At 45.3% G+C, this 27,225-nt stretch overlaps 1 protein-coding gene across 2 annotated transcripts in view; it reads left to right on the top strand.

The window, feature by feature from the left end:
• LOC138580155 (killer cell lectin-like receptor subfamily B member 1B allele C) overlaps positions 1 to 27,225 on the top strand; it is a 535,945-nt gene that overhangs the window by 242,037 nt on the left and 266,683 nt on the right. Inside the window, exon 6 of one of the 2 annotated variants that reach the window (XM_069650485.1) lies at positions 7 to 806. The exons of the other annotated variant lie outside the window; for it this stretch is intronic. Within the exon in view, the coding sequence (XP_069506586.1) occupies positions 7 to 148 (142 nt within the window). The 3' untranslated portion in view covers positions 149 to 806. Of the gene's footprint in view, positions 1 to 6; positions 807 to 27,225 lie in introns of those variants that run through there. 2 annotated transcript variants of the gene reach the window in all.

Genomic DNA, 27,225 nt, shown 5'->3' with positions numbered 1-27,225 from the left:
CTGCAGGTTGAACGTGTCTGGGCCTGCCGAGGAAGGAAGCTGCGGAGCCAAGCAAAAAGCCAAGAAAAAGTTATCCGTTGCCCTTCATTCTGAAAGCTGCGCTGTGGAGGCACCCTGGATTTGTGAAAAGGAACCAATGAGGATATAAGAAGCGTTTCCTGTGCCAGCAGCCCAAACCGGCCAGTCTGAGCAGGGCGAGTCCTGCTGTCATGCCTTTCCCTCTGCTGTGCCATGAGGGAGGGTGGACTCAAATGTTTTGGAGGCGGAGCCCACTGATGTCAACAGAGTGCTCATCTTTAGGAGGGCGGTCCTATTGAAGTCCATGGAGGGTTTTGAGCTTTTTGGGAGAGTGCAATTAGTCCAAGGCAGGTGACCTTTCAACAGAGGCTGAGTTGGCTGCTTTAATAAAACAGCTCTTCCAAGAGAAATAATAACTTCCTTTACCATGTAGTTTTTAGTTTGGGCTGTTAGGTGCGACACCCATAAGCCGAATTGATTGCATTGGAGTACAGATAAGGAGAAATGGCATATGAGGAAGGACACACGGCTTGTGGATGTGGTTTTGTCATTTACCCAGCCATTAACTGGCTGTGTAAATCACTATGGCCATTACCACCCAGTTCCTACCTCTACCCACCCAAAACACGTCTTCATGGGAACTCTTTGACCTAGCTTTAATCAAGCCTTATCATCAAACTGTGTGTTCAAAGTGCCTGCCGTTGTTTGTTTAAAGCAGTCTTCTAAGAGTTAATGAATTAATTTGAGTTGTAAACATGCTCCTAGTGCAATAAAAAATTTCGAAACCAGGTCTGCCTTCAGCCACTGGATGTATAAGCACTCATGGGCCTCATTACGACTGAGGTTAACGGGCTCCGCTGAAGGAGGCGGACCCGTTAAACCCGCTCCACCTCATTACAAGCTCCCCTCGCGGGACCCGGTAAGTAACGCCTGATCAAACCAGGCGTCCTTACCGGGTCCCGCGAGGGGAAGAGGGAGCAAACAACGGGCCGCTCGTACTCGGCCCATTGTTTGCTCCCTCCTCCATTCCCTTTCAGCCCTATGGGGCTGAAAGGGAATGGGGAAGGTTCGGGCCCGGGTTCCTGGAGGGAGGAATTACCTGGCCCTCTGAACTCGGAATGGCCCGGTAATTCCCCATTCTGGGAACCCTGACCCGGACCCGATTTTGGCGGCATGGCTACTGCCAAAGTCGTAATGAGCCCCTGTTTGTCTTTCATTGAAGGCCTGGTAAAAACAAGCATTGGCAAAGCCAACAGTTTTGGCTTGTGTATAAGTATTAAGAATTTTCCAGGTACTGCTATTAAATGCTCAGGTTCTCACACCATTTTGCACCTGCTACCATCAATGTCCAGTTAATACCCCTACAGCTGTGCTTTTCCCATGCCTACACAAAAGCACAAACTGTTGGCATTGCCAATGCTTTTTGGGCTTGAAGTGGGTGATTCACCCGCTGTGTCCTCCACCTCAAGAAAACACTTGTAATTCAGTGATGTGATTGGTAGTTACCCCTGTACTGCTGCTAAGCTGCTGGAGGTAAATCCACCACGTTTAGGCCAGAAATCAACATATTTTCCAGGGTGGAATTACTGCTCCCAGTAAATCTGGATAATTCCCATTGGAGTTCCATGGACTCCAAAGATGGGCCTTAACACTGCAATACATTCAGAGGCCCGAGTTTGACAGTTAGTTACTCCTCGGAAATACCACTGGATTACCACCACACTCATAATGACACTGGCATATTTTATCCAAACCATACCATTAAAGTTCACCTACGCCTTTTAAATAACTTCAATGCATTGTACCAATGTGGTGTTCTATTGCAATATATACAGATTACTGAGATTCAGTTCTGTAAACTTGTGGGTACATTAAGCCTTCCCTCCAGTTTCGGCTGCTCATCCTCTGACCCTACCTTGCACCACATTTCTCTGTGGTGTATGTTAAAACCCACCTGAATTCTTCGTCCATCTTTTCTCTTTCCTATCTGCTTTAAGTTTTTATAATGCCCCTGGTTGATACTACTGTATGTTGTGCTTTGTATGTGTTGTACTATTTGCTGTTGGCCTGCGCTCCGGCTTCTTAACCTTATGTATTATGCATTATTTGGTCATGTCTGGGTCTCAAACTCTTCCAATATTGCAAATCAAGCTTTCTGCAGTTCCTCTTATTTGAACTTGGATTTTTCTCTCAACGCCTGTCCTTTTCCGAAAATAATAATAATAATTTAGCATTTATATAGCGCTACAAACCCGCAGGCATCTGAGAGCTGCTTTTTATTACCCACAGTGTGTGGTGTTTATTTATCGACCTCGGGAGGATGAAAGGCTGAGTTTGTCCCTGCCGGATTCGAACCTGTGTCAGCAGGCTCTGCACAGATGTCAAAGCGAGCATTCTACTCACTGTGCTATCGGACATGCATTTGATGTGCCTTTGTCCTGCTTTTGGACTCCTATCACCATGTGCTCCTGAAATCAGTGGAAGCTGGTGAATTTATGAATTGGAGGGGCGTAAATATTTTTCACAAATATGCCACAGCTGCCAAGCATAACGAGGAAACCCGAACCAACCAAGCGGAATTCGAAGTGACTTTGCCCCATGACATTTTTTAATTATGTGTTCAAATTTGATCTGATTTATTGCTTATAAAGCGCAACATGCCCATAGGCCTCAGTGCACTACATCAAGACATACAACACAAACACCAACAGTAACAAACAATCATAAGCAGAGCATCCAGTAGGAATAAAGTAACAGGCAACTCAACAAATCCCATTGGTGTACTGGTGTATCAGTTCAGGAGATAACATATTGTCCAGAGTCTTGCATATACCCCCGACGAGGGGTATCTGGTCATTGCATCGACAACCAAAGCATCGACAGCCATACCATCTAAAAAAAAGCATCTAAAAAAAGCATCTAATGCATTTTTTTAGATGGTAAAGCGTTTAGTTTAATAAAAATGGTTTTAAAAGGTTAAGAAAAGGAGGTGCGGGGGACACCCCCCATTAAAATTAAATGAAAAAAAAATGCTTTTAATGCTTTTTTTAGATGGTATGGCATTAGATGCTTTGGCTGTCGATGGAATGACTATAAACCATACCGAGGAATAATGGAAGATTGCTTCGGCCACATCCTATAACAATACAATCTGTATCACTCTTGGGTATTAACTTGCACCCTACGCAAAAACCTCAAGTCTTGGGCTCTAATATAGTTTTGCCCCATTCTTTGGCACAACCACACCAGGAGTTTGTTCCTGAGTGCCTCTGTTGGCTCAGGATCCCGCAATTTCTCCACATTTGTAATAACGATATTTCATGGATCCATGAGAAGTCCCTTCATGTTCTTGTCAATAACCTTAGGCATTAGGGATTTCCTGATATGAATAACCTTTGGTGGTGGAGCATCCTGAGCAGATTTAGAGGTAACCAGTGATCCAACTGGTTTCAGGATGGATGGTATAGCTCCGAGAGGAGATTGCACTACACAGTTCTGAACTGGACAGGTTACTTCTATCTGGGATTCAACTGTTTCCAGAGTTCCAATGTTCAAGGTGCCCGAAGAGAGGGTTTCAATTAAACTTGTCTGGCTATATTGATTAGCCATAGTACTCTAATCTGTTGAGAAGAGTTGTCTGCTCTTTCAATGTATAAGCATGGTCCCCTCGTATCCAATGAGTCAGCCCTGGAGCAGAATTCTGCAACATTTGTACATAAATTAAGGTCGCAGATAATACGCTCTTTAATGCATGGCCATCTTTCAGCATTATACACCACACATCCGCTGAAAAACTGGGTAAGAAGCAAGAGAGTTGGCAATTGGTGTTGCAGGGTAACTCCAATCCAAAAATGCAATAGATGCAAGACACCTACAGTGCACAGCAGCTTTTTCCAATGCATATTCATGATGCCTTTGCCCAATATGTAATGCCATTATTAAAAAAAAAATCACACTGGCTGTCTCCATGCTGGCTGCACCGATATATGGCAGAATTCCTATATAGAAAATACTCATGCTTGCTTTGCACATAAGGCCAGTAATTATACTATAAGAAAACGCGCCTACAATGGCTCTGTCACTTTATTGTGGCATCTCCCTGAAAGAACATCGTCCTGCTGTCTTTCCCTTAAAAAATGCCAGACCACAGTCCAAACCTGCTGCATAATGGATGCCCATTTAGCAACACAATAACACTTAACATGTTTGCTTTATCCTTAAAAAAACAGTAGAAAATGCCATGCCACAGTAAGGAAAAGCTAGACAGGCTGCACTAAAATGCCAGACTAGCCACGTAATAACACTTATGATGCTTACTTTTTCGTAGATGCCCTGAACAAAATACCATACCACAGTAAGAAATAGCCAGACTGGCTGCATAATAGCACATATCATAATTGCTTTATCATGGATGGCCAGTAAACAAAATATCATGCCACAGTAAGAAAGGGCTAGCCTGGCTGCCCCAAAATGCCATTTTAGCCAAGTAATAACACTTAATATGCTTGCTTTATCATAGATGCCCAGAATAAAATACTATGCCATAATAAGAAATAGCTCGACTGCACTAAAATGCCAGTCTAGCAATGTAATAACACTTATCGTGCTTACTTTATTATAGATGCACAGAATAGAATGCCACTCTACAGTAAGAAATAGCAAGACTGGCTGTGCCAAAATGTCAGTCTAGCCAGGTAATAAAACTTATAATGCTTACTTTGTCCTAGATGCCCAGAATAAAATACCATGCCCCAGTAAGAAATAGCTAGAATGTCTGCCCCAAAATGCCAGTCTAACCAAGTAATAACACTTAACATGCTTGCTTTATCATAGACCCAGTAAATAATGCATGCCACAGTAAGAGATCTAGCCACGTAACAACACATCATCCTGTTCTCAGCCATGGATAGATAAAGAAAGGATGATACATTAGATGCCCAGTAAAAAAACATGTTGTTGCCACGCTTCCACACCTCACCCACCACCGCCAATACCCCACCCATCACTTGCCAATATCAACTCCCCAACCCAGCACAAACACATACGCACACAAACACACACAAACACACACAAACACATTCACACATTGACACTCATTTCATTCACACAGCATTCACTCACTCACTCCTTCAGAGGCACATCCAGTGCTTAATTTGTGGGGTGGGCCTGTCAGGGCTCAGCCCTGGCACTGATTTCTGAGCCTCTGCACTTATTGATGATTGCAGCTTGAATATGTTGTGGTGTTTTGGCAACTTTATTATTTTAACTGGCAGTCATTCATAGTAATAAAACAACAACAGTGCAAGGTTCAACATTTCTGGGAGCTATTTAGCTCCTACCTCTATCCTAGAAGAGGCTGGTTACCATGAAACCAACAGCTACCAGGAACTACTTTTGACTCCCCAGTCCAATTGGTGCCTTACAAACATGCATATGTGACATTAACTTTGAGTGTTTGAAAATGGTCAAAAAGAAATAGGACACATCTAGGACACCTTTAAACACAATGAATCATGCCTCATAACAAAAGAGGTACTGTGCATCTCATGTGGAAGTTAGATTTGTGGTGCGTTGTGTACCCGCTCCTAGTTGCCTAGCTGTAGCTCTTGCTTACTGGGTGATGCCTGACACCCAGGAGCTGGTTTTAGCTCCTCCTCATTGAACCTTAACTGCGAGCCCTGCAGTGTGCACTTGTCAGGTTTCTGCATGGGCTAGCTCCTTGTTTATCATGAACGTGATGACCCAGGTTGGCAGGGCTATTTATCCATTTTCATGAATAAAAATGAGGGTGATAATGTTGGGCACTGATGCTGGCCATGTCCGCACACTGCTCCACTCAGCCCACTTGACAATGCAGCAAATTCCCCACTGTAATAAATAGGGTGGGTTGACAACAACAGGACAGTCACCAGCCAGCAGCCCCAACACAGGGGCAAGGTCACTGAAAAGGCCAATATTGAAGAGGAGTTCCTGTATTGTATTATATTATATTATAGTCATCAATTATATAGTGCCATTTTCCCATTTGTATGGCCTCAATGCGCTTTATGGTTGGAACACCCTCAGGGACGAAAGTCCATGTACGGGAGATTGTAAGATTTAACGTTAAGATGCATGTGTGCATTCTGCCAGGTTAGGGCTTAGGAAGGCTGGCTAGGCTCCAGTAAGGAGCATGCAGGTCAGGCACGTGGGTGGGTGCTGTTGATGGTTTAGGATAGAGTGCTACTGCAGGTGACTCAATGTGTGCCCAGATAGACCAACATTTTTCATAGGTTGTTGACAGTATACTAATGGCAGAGGTTTTGAGGTACGTCGGGGGCTTCAGTGTGGATGGCTCTGTGAGCTGCTAGACCGGAGTTGCATAGTCATAGCTGCATTCTATGGTGCATGGATGGGTAGCCGTGCCTGCGGCATGTGTCCACAGACGTGGTGCGAGTTATGCAGACCTTACACTCGGATGGAGTTCATCTTCGATGTCATTTTCCTAGGTCCAAAGCAATTGCCTCTCTTGTGGGTAGGATGTACCCTTAATTGAAAGATCACACACATATGGACGGTGCAGCTGGGGTAGAGAATGAGCAGGGGGGGAGGGTCTGATCACGAGGGTGCAACAGTACCCTTTCAACGTTGAAGCGCATGTGCCCATCGGAAGCAAAGGAGGAGTAGGATAGAACATCCAGTAGTGGTAGGGAGGAGCAAAGTCTGCAGAGAGTACAAGGGAATTGGAGTGAACATACCGAGTTGTGAAATTATATGGGCATATATTTAAAAAGGAACTGCAGTTGTCAAAACGTTTTACATAGCTTATTTTAAAGGCAGGTGTATATTTTTCACCTAAAGAGGCAACGCAATTACCTGATGTATGCCAGTTTTATCAATGTTAAAGCTGGCACAGTGATCCCACTTGCGCTTGTCCCACTGCAAATGTTGCTGTTTTGCCCATGCTTTTACCCATGCAAATAATGATTAAGCACTGGTGTAAAGTTCAACCGCATGCAGCCCTTTCACGGACAGCAATCACAAACGCAGTCACTGCTTCAATACTAAATCCGGCACAAATTGGGTCCCTATTACAGCATTATGACAAATAATACATGTATACCATGATGAAACTAACAGAAGAAAGCCATCAGAGCATGAGTGACAACCTATATAAGACCATCGTGCTGCCGTGTTTGATAGGCAAGTTCATAAATTAAGTAATGATTTGGCCTGCATTTGCCCATTAATTTACCATGGGAGGAAAGCATGCTTGCTATTTGCTTGCTCTTTGTTTGCTCTTTGTTTCTGTGGATAGATGGTTAACATGTTCCACTTGCCACCAACAGGATCAGAGCAAACTTTTAACAATTATGTGTTTTAAAGAAACACTTAAACATTTAGTTTATTTCAAGACACAACTAATATGTTATGTGATTGATAACTGTAAACCACGCAGTGGATCCATCACCATCAATTAACCGGTAGGAGTTACAGCTTTAACCACAAATATGTTGACATAGTATGGAGCAGCCGTGGGGATCGCTCACCCGAATGTGTAACAGCATTCTAGAAAATATTTGGGCCCTGGCACTTATTTTCTTACAAATTAAGCACTGGACACCCCCTATATCTTACACACACTCTTACACACACACACACACACACACACACACTCTCTCTCTCCCCCCAATGTTTTAGAAGTGCGCTAATAGCAGAACTATGTTCAGAAAACATTCATAATACAGGATCCAACTTCATATTTGCAAAAATGCTTATTTTTACTTGTGTGTACGGTACCATCTGTGCGGTGACTTGGACGCGTGTTACTATCCCTTGTGGGGACTTACTTTATTATTCTTATTTGGGATGGATTGCACCATGTGCAAATGGAAAAATGCTTATTTTATAGTACTCAATATACATTATACAATTGTATTCATAAATGTGAGTACCTGCCTGCATTATAGCTATCACAACAGATGCATTTTGATGGTTTGGCATTTCCCACAAGATGTTTAATTTGCATGCAAAACTTAAAAAGGCACTTTGTTTCTGGCTTAATACACTATTATACACATTCAAAATGTTCCAGAAAAGATAACTGTGACACAGGAGATGACTTCATTGACCCAGGCTGACACACTGTAGGCAAAAAGGAATAAATAATTCAAATTCAGATTTAGTTCTTTCACAGGCATCATCTACCCTGCTAACTCAGATCTGCTCTTTAGAAATGGTGTAATGGAAATGATGTTCATTTCGCCTTTTGGAATGTGTATAATAATAGTGGATTTAACTTTCCTATTGGGGTCATGTTTGATTATGGAAAAGTTACATTTTCCACAGAGATCGTACCAGGGATAATTATGAGACGGTCTCTACAGAGACAGTGTGTACTTGCAATCATGTTGAGGTCCCCACAGAGATGATGTGTGGTTACAATGATGATAAGGTCCCTATAGAGATGGTGTGTGATCAGGACTATACTCAAGTTCCCACAGAGACAGTGTGTAATTGTGATGCTGTTAAGCGCTTGGGCATTAGCCGCTATATAAATCTAAATATAATACAAAAAATACAAATACAAAATATGGACCCCACACACATGGTAAGTGATTATGACAACACTAAAGACCCCACAGAGATGGTGTGTGATTATAATGAAGATAAGGGGCCTCATTACACGGACAGTGGTAAGGGTTTACCGGTACCGGTAAGGGCACCGGTACCGGTAAACTCTTACCGCCTTACTACAAGGTCCCTTTGCGGGTTGGTACTTTAACGCCTGCTGTTTAGCAGGTGTTAAAAACCAACCCGCAAAGGGACCAGGGTGCTAATTACGGTACCGCAATTTGCGGCACCGTAATTAGCGCCTTCCCCATTCCCATAGAGCCCTATGGGGCAAAAATGGGATTGGGATGGGCAATGGGGGAAGGGGGAATTACCGCCCCGCCAACCTTGGAATAGGGCGGTAATTCCCCTTTCCACCAAGGCGGTGCCGGTATTTTATCGGCATGGACCAAGGTGCTAATAGCACCTTGGTCCTCCGCCTACCGTGTAATGAGGCCCAATGTCCCCATACAGACGGTGTGTGATTAGGACTATACTCAAGTCCCCACAGAGACAGTGTGTAATTATGGTGCTGTTAAGCGCTTGGGCATTAGATGCTATATAAATCTAAATATAATACAGAAACTACAAATGGAAAATATGATCCCCACAGATATGGCAAGTGATTCTGATAACACTAAAGTCCCCACGAGAAGGTGTGTGATTACAATGATGGTATGATCCCCATAAAAATAGTGTATGATTAGGACTATACTCAAGTCCCACGAGACAGTGGGGGTCATTACGTCCCTGACGGTAGGGGGTTAACGGGGCCAGTAGAGCTGCCGGCCCCGTTAACCCCCTACCGCCTCATTACGAGGTCCGCTTGCGGTACCCGCTAAGGCCGCCTGGTAAAACCTGGTGTCCTTAGTGGGTCCTGCGAGTGGTCCAGCATGCTAACAACGGGCCCGTTATTAACGGCCCCGTTGTTAGCATGCTCCCCATTCCCATTAGGCCCTATGGGGACTCAAATGAGGATGCACAGGGTCTGGGTTCCCTGAATGGGGAAATACCGGGCCCTCCAAGGTCGGAATTTCCCAGTATTTCCCCATGCCGGGAACCCGGACCCGGTACCCAGTATGGGCGTAGCCATGGTGGTATTTACGCCATGGCTACCTCCATACTTGTAATGACCCCCAGTGTGTAATTGTGATGCTGTTAAGCGCTTGGGCATTAGCCGCTATATAAATCTAAATATAATACAAAAAATACAAATGGCCCTCCTCCTACCCCTACCTGCGAGGCTAAGAATCTCTGGGTCATCTTTGACTCCACACTTTCCTTCTCTGCACACATCTCTGATGTATCCAAAAAGTCAAACTTCTTACTGAACCTCCTTGGAGGATGCAGACCCTGGGGGTGGACAAGTGCAGGAGGATCACCTTGGTGAGGGGTCCTTTGGGGAGTGGGGGAGGAACGCCTGACAGTGAGACATGGTATCCCCCTTTCCAAATACCCCTGTCCCATCCTATTGTATAGGATATTCCAACTTCCCAGATCCCCCCCTTTCCTACGGAAACACTGAGCCGAGGAAGAGAAGGTCTGAGGCTGAAAGGAGTACCACACGTGCACTACATTGGACATGTCCACTAATAAGATCAGGCAGGGTCAGGCACTTGACCTTAATCACATACAACTGGTACCTATTAGGTCTCCCCACATGGTTAAAAGATGGAACACTGATACACACGCCGGACAAGGCAGTGCTCGAGAAGGAGCAATTCTTCCAGGGTGACGGGGAACCAGTCAGAGCAGAGCGACTGGCCAAGGGGCGGAACCGAGGTACGGAGAATCCTTGGACACCGGCGAGAGATTGTTACCTCTGAAGGGCTATGAAGGTTGCACAAGGAAGCCCAGATAGAGAGAGACAAACCTCTTTTGTATTTCAAGGATACCAGCCACCATGCCAGGTGAAAGGCAGAGTTGGGGAGGTGCAGCAGCATTTCTGGTATCAGCCTTGACTTTAGGATCAAAGCCACGAAAGAAGAAAACAAATTAACACAGCTGGTGAGTTGATGAAAGCAATGAAAGTCTGGTCTGTGTTAAATGAAACTTGATTGCAACAGTATCTGATGAATGAAGTTGCACATGTGCCGATAAGACGCTAGAGAAAGCAAAGCATCATAAAGAACTGTAAATTAAAGATACCAAGTAGCAGAGTGGTCCAGCAAAAAGGAGATTGCCCCATTTGAAAGTCTCTGTTTGTTTGTTTGTTTATTGCATTTATAAGGCGCACCAGACCCGGAAGTAGCAGGGCGCAGCACGGATATGCGAAGCTTACAATGGTTATATAATGTACAGGCAATATACGAATAGTTACAAAGGTTACATAATGTACAGGCAATATACGAATAGTCACATTCCACAGGACGATAATACAAAATACAACATACAGATCAAGTTACGCAGAAAGGCAGAGTTATTTACATCTTAGTATGTAGAGATGCACAATATTTACAATCAATCAGCAGGTAGTACTGACGTGCTAAAGTTTCCCAGGAGACTAATTCTCAGTCAGATTGAGATGAGTGATGAGGTTCTTTCTAAAGGAAGAGTAGGGTAGGTCAGCTCTCAACTGGTGAGGCAGGGAGTTCCAAAGTTTATCGGCCTTCTTAGGGAAGCTATTGCTGCCAATCTTAGAAGATTTGAATCGGGGAACTAGCAGACAATTGATGTTGAAAGTTCTAAAGGGTCTACTGGAAATTCTTCTGGATATTCTGTCAATTAGGTAGCTCGGTGCGACATCGTGTAGCGCTTTATGTGTCAGGGAGGAGATTTTTAGTTGTATTTTGTTGTGGGTAGATAACCATTTGTGATGGTGTCTGATTGTAGAGATGTGCACTCTTTTGTTGATGCCTAGTGCAGCTCTAATGGCATTGTTCTGTAGCATTTGGAGTTTTTGGATAATGGTTTTATTGGCACTACTGTAGAGGGCGTTACAGTAGTCAAGCCTTGATAGAATTAAAGCTCTAGCCAGTATAAGGCAGCTGTCATTTGAGAAGAAGGGCCTACCTGCTCTAATCAGCTTACATGTGTAGGCTGTGGTAGAGGCCAGACAATTTAATTGTTTATTAAAGGACATTGTTGCGTCAAGGTAGAAACCAAGTGTTTTGACCTCTTTGGAGACAATGGTGTTGTTGCCGTCAATGATGAAGGAGGCATAATCATGACCTAGTTTGGAAATGTTGGAGGGGGAGCCGAATATTATCAACTCTGTCTTGTCATCATTCAGGCATAAGCCGTGAGTGGCCATCCATGCCTGAATGATGAGATAGATTCTATTCACCAACGCCAAGTCCATGCTATGATCTCCAGAAAGAGGGAGGAGAATCTGAGTGTCATCCATGTAATTAGTGTAGGTGACACCCAGAAGGTCCAGATCATCGAACAGTGGCTTGGTGAATATGCTGTAGAGAGTGGGGGACACACAGGAACCCTGAGGGACCCCGCACATGATAGGGGTGGGATCCGCAGCTGCAGAGGGTGAGAATACTCTGCTAGTTCTGTCGCTCAAGAATGATTCTATCAACTTAACAGCGCCTATGGAAAAATGGGCTGCTGTATCAAGGTGCCTGCAGAGGACCTTATGATCGACCAGGTCGAATGCAGCTGAAAGATCAAGTAGTAACAATAATGCTGATTTCCCTTGGTCTCTCAACTCATCGATCTGAGTCTTCATATCTATCAGGGCAGTTTCCGTGCCGTGTAATGGTCGGAATCCTGATTGTCGGACCCCTACGAGTTTATGCTGTTTGAGGTGTTTTTGGATCTGTAAATATGCAATTTTATCTAAGATTTTGAGTAGAAATGGTACCGTTATGATAGGGCCGTAATTGGTCGCGATAGGTGGGTCTAAGGTTTGCTTCTTGAGAGGCGGGAGCACTCATGATTGCTTGAAATTAGCTGCGACAGTGCTGGAGGCAAAGGAGGCATTAATCAGTTTAGAAATGAAAAGGGAGAGGTCTCTTGCAGCCTCTTTTATGATATGCACTGGGCAGATATCTCCTTTGCAATTGAACGGTTTGAGAGAAAGGATAGTTTTTTCCACTTCAAGAATTGTTGTTTTAGTGAAGCAGAATGTGATATTTGGATCAGAGATATTTGCAATTGGTAGAGGATGAAATGTCTGATGCGTAGAAGCGGCGTGAAGAGAAAGGAAGTGCGATACAAAAATTGAACTGTTGTTAGGTTTGATCCCGGCAGAGGGAAACCTGGATGTGAGAGATATCTTTTAACGTTGAAATAAGTACGGTGCTCGAAACTACATTTATCAAGAGGTCTTGATGTAGGAGAGAAAAAATGACGTTTGAGGAAAGAAGGTCAAAGTGGTCGCGCCGAGGTAAGAGCAAAAGCCTCACAGTTTTGAAAGTCTTTGACAGCGAAATGAAAGTGAAAGGAGGCTTGAGCCCGATGGAGAGAAGCCTATGAAAGTGTGATTCAAGCTTGAGGAAGGGCACCCCTACAAATTGTGATTGAAAGGTTTGAGCCCGGTGGAGGGAAACCTGTACTGAATTGTGGTAACTAGAAGGAAACTAAATTTGTTGAACTGTATTGAAAGCTCAAAGGTAACCTGGAGTGAGGGAAAGCCGAGAGGTACAGCAGATAAACTAGTGACTTTTAGTGGAAGGCCAAGTGGGCCCTGGTCCATGAAACAAACTGCATCCTTGTGTCCGAAGCCAGAGTGCGTCGCAAGGTCAAAGTGTGCCACCTTGCCCCATGCTACAAAACGTGAGGAAGGGAGTTTGCTCAGCCATACTGACATTTCTTTTGAACACTGATTTTCCTCTTTGCATTACACATTCCCTTTACATATGTATTGTACTAGAAAGAGGGCAGGCATTAGGTTTATTAGTATATGTCATTTTATTTTGACTAAAGTCTGACTAGGACTATACTATTTTTGTTTGATGGCCAAGAATACTCCCATCTTAGATATAGGGCAAGATAGGGGTTTTCCAACCCCTTGCAAACCATCAATAAAAGTTTTGAAACTTGAAGCTCTTGTGTCAGTATCTATTTGTAATGCCATGTCTTCCTTAGAACCCCCACATTCAAAATACATGGGGTCTGGTTTTTGCCTGCTTCTCCAACACCTAGGGATCCTCTTGAGGTGTTAGAAAGGCCACCCACTTCAAGGCCTTCTCTAGGATCCCCTTCACAAATGGGTTTCCCTTCCATTACTCTAGATGTGTGTCCCCACATTCTACAATGCCACTTGAACCTCTTCTCGATAGACTGAATCTATGATGCCAGCTGCGATGTCTAGAGAATGTTTCCAGGCTAGTCCAGACTTTGCAGTGAGCCAGAAACAGGATGGATGTGATATGCTGAGACCTATAGGAATCAATCGCCTTGCACTACTGGGAATTTTGATCTCCTTTAAACTGAAGAAGTTGAAACCATTTGATTGAGCTGTGGGCTGTTCCGGTAGTCTTTCTGTGGAGGTAAGACATCTAACTAACATGGGTCCAACGGTGTATCTGGTTGTTCACATCGCACTTTGGACGCCACACTGTGGTAAACCAGACCCAAGATGCGGGCAAGAGGGAATTGTTACAACGTGACTTTTATTTTAATTGAATGGAAACACTATTCTATTCCTACTTCTAAGATGGTTATTGGCCCAATCTATAAAAAGGAAGGAAGAATGAATGGTACACGTCCATCAGTTTTACAAACCTAGGATATTCCTCTGTCCCAAACATCTACAATATCCTAAGCACTTGCTCTACCACTAATAACACCAACTAACATAAGGTTGACTCAAATAGGTCTCTAACACCCTTCTTCCTGAAGGCTGAACTAGTGGTTGGTATCTGACCACCACCCATTTACACCTTTACAGGCCTTGTGCCTCGCTGTACAGTTCAAAGCTCTGGCAAGTATGTATGTTGAGTCTCTTGTTTCTTGGAACAACTGTTTACCATGTTATCAATGAAATGAGGAGTCCTACACCCTGGAGTAAACTTTCTTTCACTTGTTCTTGGATTCATATATCCACCATCATCCAATACAGCACTGTCAACCATTCAACTTTTCAATAAATAAATTGTTAGACAATTGATTATATTAATTAAATTATATAAATGTCTAATTGTCAGCTGCACAGAATGTTTTTGATGTTTACAAAGTTATAATTATAATATCTTTTTATAACGCACTTAATACCGGAGAATCCGTTTCTAAGCGCGGGCCTGGTGTTCGATCCTGTGCTGCTCTGCGTTGTCTTGCTTCCAAGACAAGCACATTGCCCTCTGAGCTATCCTCCCTTATTGATAAGGAAACTGAGGCAGAGTGAAATAAACAGAAATACATGGCAGACATTACAGTTTTTTCCAAGTCGAAAAATGTGTATTCAACTCATGACTCCATGGCCATGTCGTAGAAACTGGAGACAAAGGAGGTGCACACCGCACCCACTTGTCCCACCGGAAAAAGCACCATGGCTTTATTTCTGGGCATAGTGGCTGTGCACAATACAGCTGTTGGTCTGCTAGGGCATCAGTAATATATATATATTGTTAGTGAGAAATGATAAATTGCTAATTCCACAAATGTATCACCCCTACAAGGAAAGGAAGGCACACATTGGCTCAAAGGCAGGCCGTGATTGGCTGCAACCGATTATGCCATGATTCAGCCTTCCGAAGAGCCAGATATTGGATGTCAGGATTCTGGGGGATAGAACCTCCATCAAGCCTTCCTCACACTAAGAAAACAAATTAGTGACGGTGAAAAGAAGGGGGGAGGGTGGTTGATTGATGTCTCCCTAAATTCATTACTCCCAACCTGCCTTCCTAGGGGGAGTCAAGAAGGAGGTACATTATCACCCAGGAAGTTCTGGATCCCATTACAACCAGGTTAGTTCAGCACGATCAGGGGTATAGTTACTGTACCTTAAGGATCATTACTGATCTCTGCTTCTCTAATTTCAGCCTGGTGTGTTTCCTGTTATCGTGGATTCTCAGTCCTTCCAAATGATTCACTCGCCTGGCTTTGATTGTTAGTAGCTAGTGAGGTGTATCATTGGGATGGACATTGTTTGAAATAGAGATACAGACTTTCTGAGTCCAGGGCTTCTTCAACTAGAGCAGTGAGGTTCCCAGTACATCGTCCAGAGGTCCGGAGCTATCCCTGGTGAGTCATTTCTTATTCTTAGCATTGAAGTCTGCAACATACTGTGACACCTTTTGAGGAACTGCCAGGGCTAATTAAGCCTCTGACAAGAGTCTATAAGTGCATTATTCACTAAGGCTGAGTAAGCCTGGCCAGGAGAAGGGAGTTATTCTCCTGAGCCCTTTTTTGGTTTTGTTGATTCCTTTTTGTTAGTGGAAGTGTCAGAGTAGGATAGCTTTTTGGACAGAGGACCGACTTTTGCTTTAGGACAACCCTATTTATGATACGGACCCTAGTTAGATTTCTGTTAGGCAGGGAAATCAATGTAGCTATAGGGGTACGTAGGCCATATCTTATTTATTATTTGAATAAAGCTTTGTTAAAATGCCCAACATTTGTCTGCCTCCTCCTTAATATGATATGATGATATGATATGGCATTTATAACGTGCCTATACACAATTGTTTCAAGGCGCGACAAGGCAAGGAAGGGGAACAAAGGGAAGACAAAGACAGCGATCCTACTAGGCCAGGTGTCATTCAGATCGCGCAAGTGCGTGGGAAGGGGGCAGGGACAGTACAATACATGGGAATAATAATAACAATAAGTAAGTGCCAGCATGTGGCAAGTGCATGGGTAAGTGCAGACATCAGGTGTCAAGAGCTGGAAGGGGGACTGTAGGGATACAGAAACAGTCCCCAAGTGCGGGGGTTGCCAGTTGGGCAGTGCAGGTGTGTGACGCTTGGCAGGGAAGGGACCTTGGCCCGCAATCAGAGTGGGTCCAGGTAGCCAGTGCAGTACCAGTTACATCCAGGAGGTCAGCAGAGGAGAGGCGTATAAAAAATAGAAGCAAAGAGAAAGGTTTTGAGGTGCTTAAGGGAGGCTGTTCCAGAGGGAGGCACCAGCCAAAGAAAGACATCTACCACCAACTCGTTGCTTGGAGAAGCGACTGACCCTGAGGGTGTTGGATGAGCGAAGAGCTTGAGAAGGAAGATATTTGGGAAGAGAGAGGCCCAGAAGGCCTTGTGGACGTTGCAGACGGTTTTGAACTTAATCCTTGCCACCACTGGGAGCCAGCGCAGAGATTTCAGTCCTGGAGAGATACGATCCCTGGGTTTGAGGCCAAGGACAAGTCTCGCAGTCCTGTTCTGAATAAGTTGCAGGGGACGGAGAGTAGAGGCAGGCAGATTTAGAAAGAGTCTGTTGCAATAGTCCAGCCTTGAGAGAAACAGAGCTCTGGAGACAGTGAGCTTCTGGGAGAAGGAGAGGAAAGGAAGGATACCTCTGACGAGGTGCAGCTGGTAGTGTGACTTCATAGAGACATCAGAGATGTGGGAGAGAAGGAGAGTGTGGAGTCGAAGATGACCCTGAGGTTTTTAGCCTTCCAGGTGGAAGCAGGCAGAGGACCAAGAGAGGCTGGCCAGAGAGCTACAGGAAAGGAGGGAATGGATGTGCCGATGAGGAGAATCTCACTGTCATTAAGACAGAGGTCGTTGGTGGCACACCATTCCTGAATGGCAGACAGACAGTCAGAGAAGAGGGAAGGAGAGGAGGAGGCAGAGGGTAGCCTGAAAATGAGCTGGGTATCGTCCGCATAGCACTGAAAGTTGGGGTAGAGAGCGGCGATGCGGTGGGCCAGGAGTGCCAGGTATTGGTTGAACAGCCAGGGAGAGAGGTTAGACCCCTGGGGACACCACAGGTAGAGAAAAAGATAGCAGAGAGGGAGGACCCAAGTTGGACCTAAGAGGGTCGGTCGCAGAGGAAAGAAATCAGCCACACCAGATCCTGACCAGTGATACCCAGGTTATCACGTAGACGGTTTAGCAGGATGGCATGGTTGACAGTGTCAAAGGCAGAAGAGAGATCAAGCAGGATGAGGACGCAAGGGGTGTTAGAGTCAAGGTTGGAGAGCAGGTCTTCACGGATGTTCAGGAGAGCAGTTTCTGTGCTTCTGCCAGCTCTGAAGCCAGACTGATGGTCATGAAGGCAACCAACAGATTCAGTGTGGAGATTAAGCTGGGAGATGGCCAGTTTCTCCAGGAGCTTGCCCAGGAAGGGAGTGATAGAGATTGGGTGATAGTTAGCCAGGCAGGAGGTGTCGACAGAGGGTTTCTTAAGAAGAGGGTGCACAAGGGAGTGCTTCAGGGGGGATGGGAAGACTCCAGTGGTGAAGGAGTGCTTGCAGAAATCAGCCAGGGCAGGAGCCAGGGAGTTGATGTGGTCCTTGATAGTTTTGGAGGAACAGGGGTGAACCTGTTTTGACAAGACTTTCATAGATCGAACTTGTCTAGAAACCTTGTCAGCGGGGCCAGGGGAAAGGCAGAGAAGGAGGGAGGAGAGGTGGCTGCAGAAGGGCCAGAAGATGAGCAGGGAGTAGGGGAGGGGAGATAGGAGAAGAGTGAAGACAGGATGTCCTGAGTTTTAGAGATGAAGTGAGAAGCCAGTGTCATGCAGAGGGCCTGGGAAGGGACAGGAGAGGTAGAGACTGCGGCAGGATTGGCCAGTTCCTTGAAGATTTTAAAGTGTTCAGCCGAGTTGTTAGATGCCGCAGAGACGTGGGCTTGGATATGAGCTCTCTTCTTGGTTAGGACACAGAGCCGGTATTGCCTTTGCAGCAGGCGGCAGGCCAGTTTGTCAGAGGATGTACCCGAAGAACACCATTTCCTCTCGGCCACCCTGCACTTGTGTTTTAGGGTGACAAGGTCAGAGTCGTACCAGGGGTTGCACTTGGCTTTGGGCTTCATGCGGATTGTCATGACAGGGGCAAGGATATCAAGAGTATCAGAGATAGCAGAGTGGAGCGTGGAGAGGGCTGTGTCAGGGTGAGAGTCAGCCAAAGGGGGAGAGGGAGGTGAGAAGGTGGCAGCGAAAGCCTCAGCTGACACGCGCTTCATGGGTCGGATGACCTAGAAGGTGGGTGGCAGTGATGGAAGTGGCTTGGCCTGAGAGGTAGGGAGGGTGAGGTGGCAGGAGAGGAGACAGTGATCACTCCAGGAGAGAGGAGTGGTGCGAGGAATAGAAAGGGGAAGGTCTGAGGAGATCAGAACATCTAGAGTGTGCCCTGCAGAGTGAGTTGGGCCAGAGGGGAGAATAGTGAGTGAGAGAGAGTCACAGAGGTCGTGAAAGAGTCCAGAGGGAGGACAGGAGGCATCCAGGTGGATGTTGAAGTCTCCAAGAAGGAGGAGTTGAGTGGTTGAGGCCAGGAGTGAGGAGGAGAGGTCCGCCCAATCAGAGAGGAAGGAGGAGATCTGACCAGGTGGTCGATATATAGTAGCCACAGTAAGGCAATGGCTAGGAGACAGAGAGAGCTTGCAGACGAGGCATTCACAAGAGGATTAGGCCTGCGTAGGAGTGATAATCCACTCAGGGAAGATCAGAGCTACACCCCCACCAGAGCGGGTGGACTTGGGTGCGGAGAGGATCTTGTAGCCGTCAGGTAGGAGTGTGTCAAAGTTAGTGATAGAGCTGGCCATGAACCATGTCTCGGTGACACCGAGGACATTGAGGTCAAGTTCTCTGGAAGGCGGCAGATATCAGAGGAGTGTTTGACAGCAGAGCAAGAGTTTAGTGTGGCAATATGGGGAGGGTTGCCATCCTTGAAGGACTTCCGGGGAGGGGTACAAATCAGAGACACGCTCTTCGGAGGTGTAGAGGGAGCCTGAGAGGGGGCAGAGAGGGAAGGAGGAGGCAAGGTAGCCAAGGAGGAGGCAGTAGGGGGAGGCGAGGTGGTCAGGGAAAGGGGAGGGGGGACAGCAGGAGAGGAAAGGAAGTGGATGAGGCATGGGAAGCATCTATCAAAGAGGTGAAGGTTGGCCTGAGGGCCTTGGACCAAGACTGTCCCATTAGAGTAAACATTAATGATGATCTTATAAGAATGGAAGAAGGCCAGGAGGGTGTCCCAGCTGGTGCCACCATTAATGGGAGAAGAGGAGAAAGGAGAGAGCACAGAGACCATATGAAGGGTCCAAAGGTCTGGTGAAGGAACGACAAAGAGGATGTCGGTGAGAGTTTCCTTGGAGGAGGCACTGGTATAGGTGTCAGCGATAGGGAGGTCTGTGTTGGAGACCAGGATGTCCTTTTCAAACTTCTTCCTACCAGATTTAGTGAACAGATCAGGATAGTCAATAGAGAAGCAGTTAGAAAAGATAGGAGAGACAGAGAGCACCATAGAGTAGGTGGGAGAGGAGGGAGGTGGAAGGGAGGTGGAAGGAAGAGGGGGAGACACTATAGTATGCTGACAAGACAGCGAGAGGCAGGTAAGTTTAGCAATAGGACAAGACGCGACACTCAGGATAAGAGCTCACAAAATGCACATTCTAAGATAGAAAGAAAACACACCTAAGTTTGAGATTCCTGAATAGAGGGAGAAAGGCCTAGTTTACACAATGCAATTGTTCCATGGTACGGATACAGTCAAATTTCAAAAGGGGGGGTGAGCAGGGCAGTCAGAAGGAAGGTGTCTGGCAACTGGCGTCCATTGCAGACAACTGCAGACACTTGCAGGGAACCACCAAGTAGGAGCCACCCTTTGCCTAGGGGCCCTTAGCCATGGGGCTGCCAGGCAGAGGCTGCCCTGGGAGGGTCAGAGATAAGGGAGGGGAAGCCAATCAGGTGGGGTTGGTGGGTTGGGAGGAGGGACACGAAGGAGGGACAGATGCGGGAGGAGGGAGGCCAGGAAAGAAAAGGAGACATGGGAGGGGACAGCAAATAAACAATTTAGCACACAATATCCACCAAAAACAAAGCCCAGCACAAAGCCCAGGAGGTCAGCAAAATATCTTATGAGCACAATTTGGTTGCGCTGCACTCACCTCGCTCGTCCTTCTCACTCACCATATGATTCTATAAATCTCACTTAACCCAGAATTTAGGTTATTGTCTTATCCTCCCTCTGTACCCTCCCTTGTCTTGTCGCGCCTAGAAACATGTGTGTACGGGCGCGTTGTAAATGGCTTATCATATCACATCATTATTCAGAGTGTGCTGGAATCAGTTTTAGGAGAAGGATTTTTGAATGGGGTGCTGATTTGCTTACACTCTTTTTTTGTCAATATTGCTAATGTACCGTCCATTGCTCATTTAATGAACAATGATGAACCCAGAGGGACTCTCCAGGTGCTGGGTCTGAGAGACAACTTAATGCATTATCTTTATGTCTGCCTTCTGGCTCAATGCTCTGTTCTTTGAGTCATCTTTACGGCTCTGCTTGATGGCGTTTGAGCATCCTGCTCTAAATGTACTGATAGAAGGACTTCACTAGTTGTTCCAATAGTGAATCAGGTCACATGTACTTCTTTTCAATATATTACTGATGATTAAGATTTACAGAGCAAGATAATACATTTTTGGCCCTGATGATGCACATAGTCTGAAATAGTTTGCCTTTGTTTTTTGTGAATCGGTTTCCTTGCTAAACATTTGATTAAATTACTGTCAGGAATCAGAGCCCCCAGGTGGTGCCTTGGAGCAGTGGCGGCACTTACATCCCATTCTAAGATGGCCACCGGCTGTGCGATGCATGTTCGCGTCATGCATAGTCAAAGCACAATGTATGCATCGTACCTGGAAGATATGTGAAGTATGTCCCACGGCTAGGCACGTCTCAATATTCCCCAGCCCCTGAGGGGACACTTTTCCTCTTCCCCTCTCTACTTGGTCTATTGCATCTTATTGTCCCTGTTCACTTTCCACTGTTCCTGATTCCTATCGGACCCTCCTTCTGATCTGTGGCCTTCTGTTCTATCTGTGCTACTCGTTGCTATCTGTAAGTAAAAGCTGGGAAATCCTTACCTGAGCTCCAGACTGTCTCTAAATTTAGAATTCTTACCTGAGTTCCATGCTGTCTTGGAAGTTAGAATCACCTCACCTGAGATCTGCGCTTATCCACTGAGCTTCTTTGGAGGTTTTTTAATGCCAGATAATTTTTTCTCCGCTCTCCTACCTATCCTGGTGTTCACTTTGCATGGAGTTTTCAATTGTCATTCTAGCCGAGGTGGTAGCCAGGAAGGATCACAACCAGCCACATGCCTGCATAATGAAGAGCTAAGACCCGTCGCTGACAGATTGAGACGCCAACAAACTCCATCTAAAATGAATCAATTACAGGATCTAGTCCCCCAGTCCAGGTACTCATGGCAGAGCTGCAGCTGTGGCACAAAAAGACCTCCATCACCTGGAACCCACTCCACCTACTTTGGGCATCAGAGCCTTTGATGGGAATCTAACAGGTTTGCAGCAGTTTTTGGATGCATGTGCCATTCACCACATCCTTTCCTTCGGACTGCAGCACGGTTGGTTTTCTTATCACAATATGTCTAAGAGTGACCTCTCTTGGGCTACAACATTAATAAATACGAGGAGCCTGTTGTTCTCAGCCAGATCTGATTTACACTGCACAAGAAGCCTTGCTGGAGTGAACACAGGGATCACAACATGTACTGGCCTTTGTAACCAGATTTAAACTACTTGATACTGAAGCGGCCTAGCCTGAAGAAGTGCAGTATTCTCTCTTTTGAAAGGGTTTGTCGGAAGAACTCAAGGATGAACTAGCTTGTGTCCCCAGACCACCAATCCTACAGAATTTAATAACTCTTGTACTACAGCTGGAATACTGACTGAATGAATGCCAAGCCGAAAGAAAAAAGGGTTGCCAATGGTAGCCTTCAAGCTTAGGTATGAATAGCAAAGCCAAAGAAGATCACGTTCATGCCTCCCCAGATCCTATGCAAATAGGAACAGAACAACGGCCCTTTGACTGAGAATGAACAACAGCGGCGCCCCCTGCAGGGATTATGCATGCATTGTGCTTCCTGTGATGACATGGCGGAGCTCTGGAATCACAATTTAAAAAAGTATCACAATAATGAAATAAAGGACTTAGGGTAAGATTTGCCAAACGTTTTAAATGGTTGGCAATTAGTTGGTGTTTTAAGTGCTGGCTTTAAGCGGCAACCATTGGCATGGGAAGTGAAAATCGGAGACAAGTGGGATGTGAAGGGGGACAGACATGCTGGGGGTATTGTTTGGATTTTTATCCACATATTGACCACCTATACTCATGCTAGTTCGTATCACCATTCTCACCTACTACATTACCCTCCTCATCTAAAACACTCTTCACACAGGATCTCTTTGCGCTAGCTTTGTGATTTTAAGGCGAAGCCTATATTATTATTTAGCCAACTTTTGTAAGGTAAAGGCATATTGGCAAATGAAAATCAGCTCATGATATCATTAAAAATGTCGTGTGCCTTTATAATCAATATGTGTGTCCTTGCATCTGATCCTTACACTGAAGTCCTGTTGATGGCCAGCATTGGTGAAGCCAAACGTTTTGGCTCTTGTACGGGCAATAAATAGACATTTACCAGGCACTGTCATGATATGTTAATGTTAATGTTAAAGGATATTTATACTAAGCACTATCACCACCGGAGTGGTCCCCTGGCACTCTGGAGGATCTAAAAGATAAAAAGGGGGTCAGTTGGAGTACGTTAGTAGGACAAAGTTAGGAGAAAGAGCAGGGAGCTTTGATGTGCTGTTGGCAGATTCAGTTCGGTTAACACTGTTCGCTGAGCTTTTTGGTGTGGTATCGCGTCGGTATCCGTTGTGTGCTGTTGTGTAGCTATGTGTGGTTTGTTTGTTGTTGTAGTGAAGTGCGTGTGGGATGCTGTTGTTTAAGAGGTATGGTTGTGTGTAGTTAGAGTTTGAGATGTGTATGCAGAGGGGTGAGGTTTTAGTAGGGTTGGTTATTAGCATTGTTGTCTGAAAAGAGGCACACTCGTTTTGTGTGTCTTCCAAGGTTTAGATAAATGTATTCCTTACAGTGATATTGTTTCGGGATGACACAAAGCTGTCCCAAGCCTGTCTGTCCATATGTCATGCTAGTCTGTGTCTACAATTCTATCGCCGTTGTTACTCAGGCCAGCCCTCCCATACCAAATTGCCAACACCATTTGCCATCTGTTGTCATTTTATGGACCATTCTGGCAGGGTCTGCAAAATGCCTTTCCCATGCCAACATTAAAGTCAACACTGTTGGCTTTGCCAGTGCTTGTTTGTGAATGTTGTGCTGCTGCTATAGCCAACAATTACCGGCATGCTATTCTGTGGCACCCCACCTAGCAGTTGCTACATGCTGAAGCTTAAAATATGAATAACATTTTCCTGCAGTGCGCCTCTGACCTACCATTGTAAATCAGAACGCTTGATACAGTAATTCAGCTGTGTGTGTACATCAGCGTGTACAATTCTCTAGGCCTTCAGCATGTGAAATTTCATGTAAGTAAAGTCAATTCTATTTTGTATTTACACTATTTAAAAAAGATCAATGAAGATGAAATATGCTGGTGGGTCCTTGATGCAGATGTCTTGATTTGGGATAAAATAAACAGATTTCATATTGTGTATTCGGTCAAGTTTAAAGTTTATCTTGACACAATGTTGCTATTGTTTTGTGAGAGGGATGTTTCTTAATATGCCCTTTTAGGTTGGTGGACCGAGTTATGCAAAGTTTCCCAAAATGTACATTGTTGGTAGGGTGCAGAGGGTTAGGGTGTAACAACCATGTCCACCAAGCTCACTGTGAAAAGTTGGCATCTATGGAAGAGTTCTGAGTTTTCACAGTGCAGGCACAAGGGCGAATCCCCCCCTAACAGGACTTGATGCTCTGGGTTTTTACACCTATACCTTAGGTGAAACGCTCTCCCCATGAGCACTCCTGCAGCAATGGGCCTATTTAATCACTTACAGCACTGTTTATTTATTGAGGACCCGCAGATTCAGAGCCCATACAGATAATTATTTAAAACGTCACGTGAAACAACATTAAGTTTTTGGGTGATAAACAACAGTCTGCTTTAAGAGGCCACTTATTAATGTAGCTCTGCTGCAGAATCAATGTCTTATCCTTAAAACAAGTTTAACAATACTTTTCTAATCCAGTGCGGATCTAAAATAAGGAAGCCCAGCTTTAAATAGAAAGTCAAATGACACACATCGAGTTTGCATGTGTGTTTGAAGACAACAAATGTGTATTTCAGAACAGGATAATGTGTTTAACTTAGAAGTCCCTAGGCCTCTGTTACATCTCCCCTCCTCCACCTATATCACCAGGGAAACAGCGCTTCACGTGTCAAGGTGTTAAACACTTCAGGGCGAATGAGGATGCATAACAAAAGCCGTGACCTTGCTGGAATGTGAGCACAAAGCCCACGCCTTCAGCTACTTGCATAGATTGCCCTTCAGCTACTTGCATACATTGCTTTACAAGCTGAACACTTGAAAAAGGGTAATCTTGAATGTAGAATGTTTTAAAATGTTAAGCAAGCACAAAATGCAAACAGACAGCATTAGGATAGAATTTAGAGACGTGTTGATCATTTTTTAAAGTACAAACCTTTTCATTAACAGAGCGCAAAATACACACGTGTTAGCTTAAAAGAACGCTGTTTTATGCTGACAAATGTGTGTGCTTAGCAACCTAAGCAATTTGTAGAGAAAATGAAAGAGGAAAGTGGGTTTGCATCTTATTAGTGCAGGAATATCTTTTTCACTGAATAGATCTGCTCAGACCAGGGGCATACTAAGGCAAACCTATTTTGAGCTAAACTAAGTCAAGTTAGAAGGAAAAAGCAGCTGGCAAGGTCAAGTCAGGATTTATTTTGAAAGCGAAATCTAGACATCTGTTTGTGACATGATATTGGTTAAATATAAACAACTAAGTGGACAGCTTCCTCAACACAATCTCAGAATGCATATAGTCCTATTGAAAGTCAACCATATTCTGTTAGGTTATTTTGAAATAATGTTTTACTATAATAATGATTTAGCATTTATATAGCGCTATGAACCCTCAGGTATCTGAGCACTGCTCATTATTACCCAGGGTGTGTGGTGCTCATTTAACGACCTAGGAAGGATGAAAGGCTGTTGGCTATGCCAGGATTCAAACCTGCATCAGCAGGCTCGGCACAGATGTCAAAGCGAGCGCTCTAATCGCTGTGCTATCGGACTATGCATATTGAATCACAGAACTGGGGGGTTGCTTTGTGATTTTTAAAATAATTAGCACTCCGCATTTGTAAGCTCCTGTTGAACACCATATGATTGGTCTGATTATGTACTAACAAAGGAAGTGAATTGCACAAAATGGCAGATACATTCTATTTCAGATCAACTGAACATAATATTAATTATGGCCAGTTGCTGCTAGTGAATTTTTTATTTTGAGGGGTGTACATATTTTTCACAAATAAGCGCTAGCGACCGAGCATAGGGAGGAAGCCCAAATCAAGCAATAGAGTTTGGTGGGGAGGCACTCCCCCAGAGAACCTTTTTCTGAATAATAGTTGAAAGTGGTCCATTAAACAGCACACTTTCTGTGAAAAATTGTGTGAAAAGCCAGTCTGCAATCCTTTTTTATAGGCCTACACAAGAAAATATCCAATAGATGCAAGTCACGAACAGTACACAAGAGCATTTTCCAATGTGTTTTCATGATGCCTGTCCCCACAATATATGTTGCCACAAAAAGCATGTTCACACTTGCTGCGCCCATACATTTCCATGCTGGCTGCACCTATACATGCCAATATTGGCATATAGGAATATAATCATGTTTGCTTGACTTCGGTTCAACCAGCCGTAGCAGCACTGAACAGCACGATCCAGCAGATCCAGTACCTGACTGCAACCCACACTGCCAGCATTCCTGATAAGGCCCCCTGCCATGTCTATAAGGCAGCACTGTTCACCCTGCCCCAATCCCCTCTTCGTGGAACTGTTGCTCCGGGAGCTGATCCCTAAGATGGCTGCTGCTGTGCACAGCTGATTTTCTGTATTCTGGTTGCCTAGCAACCTCTCCATCAATGAGCCTTAAGGCCATAGAGCGAGCCGGAGGCGGAACCAGGCCCCCCTTACCTAATGCCCACAGAGCCCAAGGGCCCTTCCTATCTGTGCCCTCCGCACACCCCACACCAGGGCAGGAGCTGCAACACCAAGTAGCTGTCTAGCTGCTCACCAGCGAAGTCTGCATGCTTTAGGAGCAGCTAGACTTTGGTTCAACCAGCTGTAGCAGCACCGAGCGGCACGATCCAGCAGATCCAGTGCCTGACTGCAACCCACACAGCCAGCATTCCTGATAAGGCCCCCTGCCCTGTCTATAAGGCAGCACAGTGCACCCAGCCCCAATTCCCTCCTTGTGGAGCCGTCGCTCTGGGGATCCGATCCCTGAGATGGCCGCCACCATGCACAGCTGATTTTGAGTATTCTGGTTGCCTAGCAACCTCTCCCTCAACAAGCCTTAAGGCCATAGGATGAGCCAGCGGCGGAAGCCAGCCCCCCTTGCCTAAGGCCCACAGAGCCCAAGGACCCTTTCTGTCTGTGCCTGTCCGTGATGGTCCGTTGGCCAGACATGCTGCCATTTCCCTCTTGCTACTATAAACTGTGAGTACATTGCCCCCGACCGTGCGGACCCGCACCCAGCCCACTGTATTATCT

The sequence above is a fragment of the Ambystoma mexicanum genome, chromosome 3p (genome assembly GCF_040938575.1).
Source record: "Ambystoma mexicanum isolate Mex_15411 chromosome 3p, UKY_AmexF1_1, whole genome shotgun sequence".
Taxonomy (NCBI): Eukaryota; Metazoa; Chordata; class Amphibia; order Caudata; family Ambystomatidae; genus Ambystoma; species Ambystoma mexicanum.
Note: the sequence above shows the minus strand (reverse complement) of the source record. Positions and strands in the feature narration are given on the sequence as shown.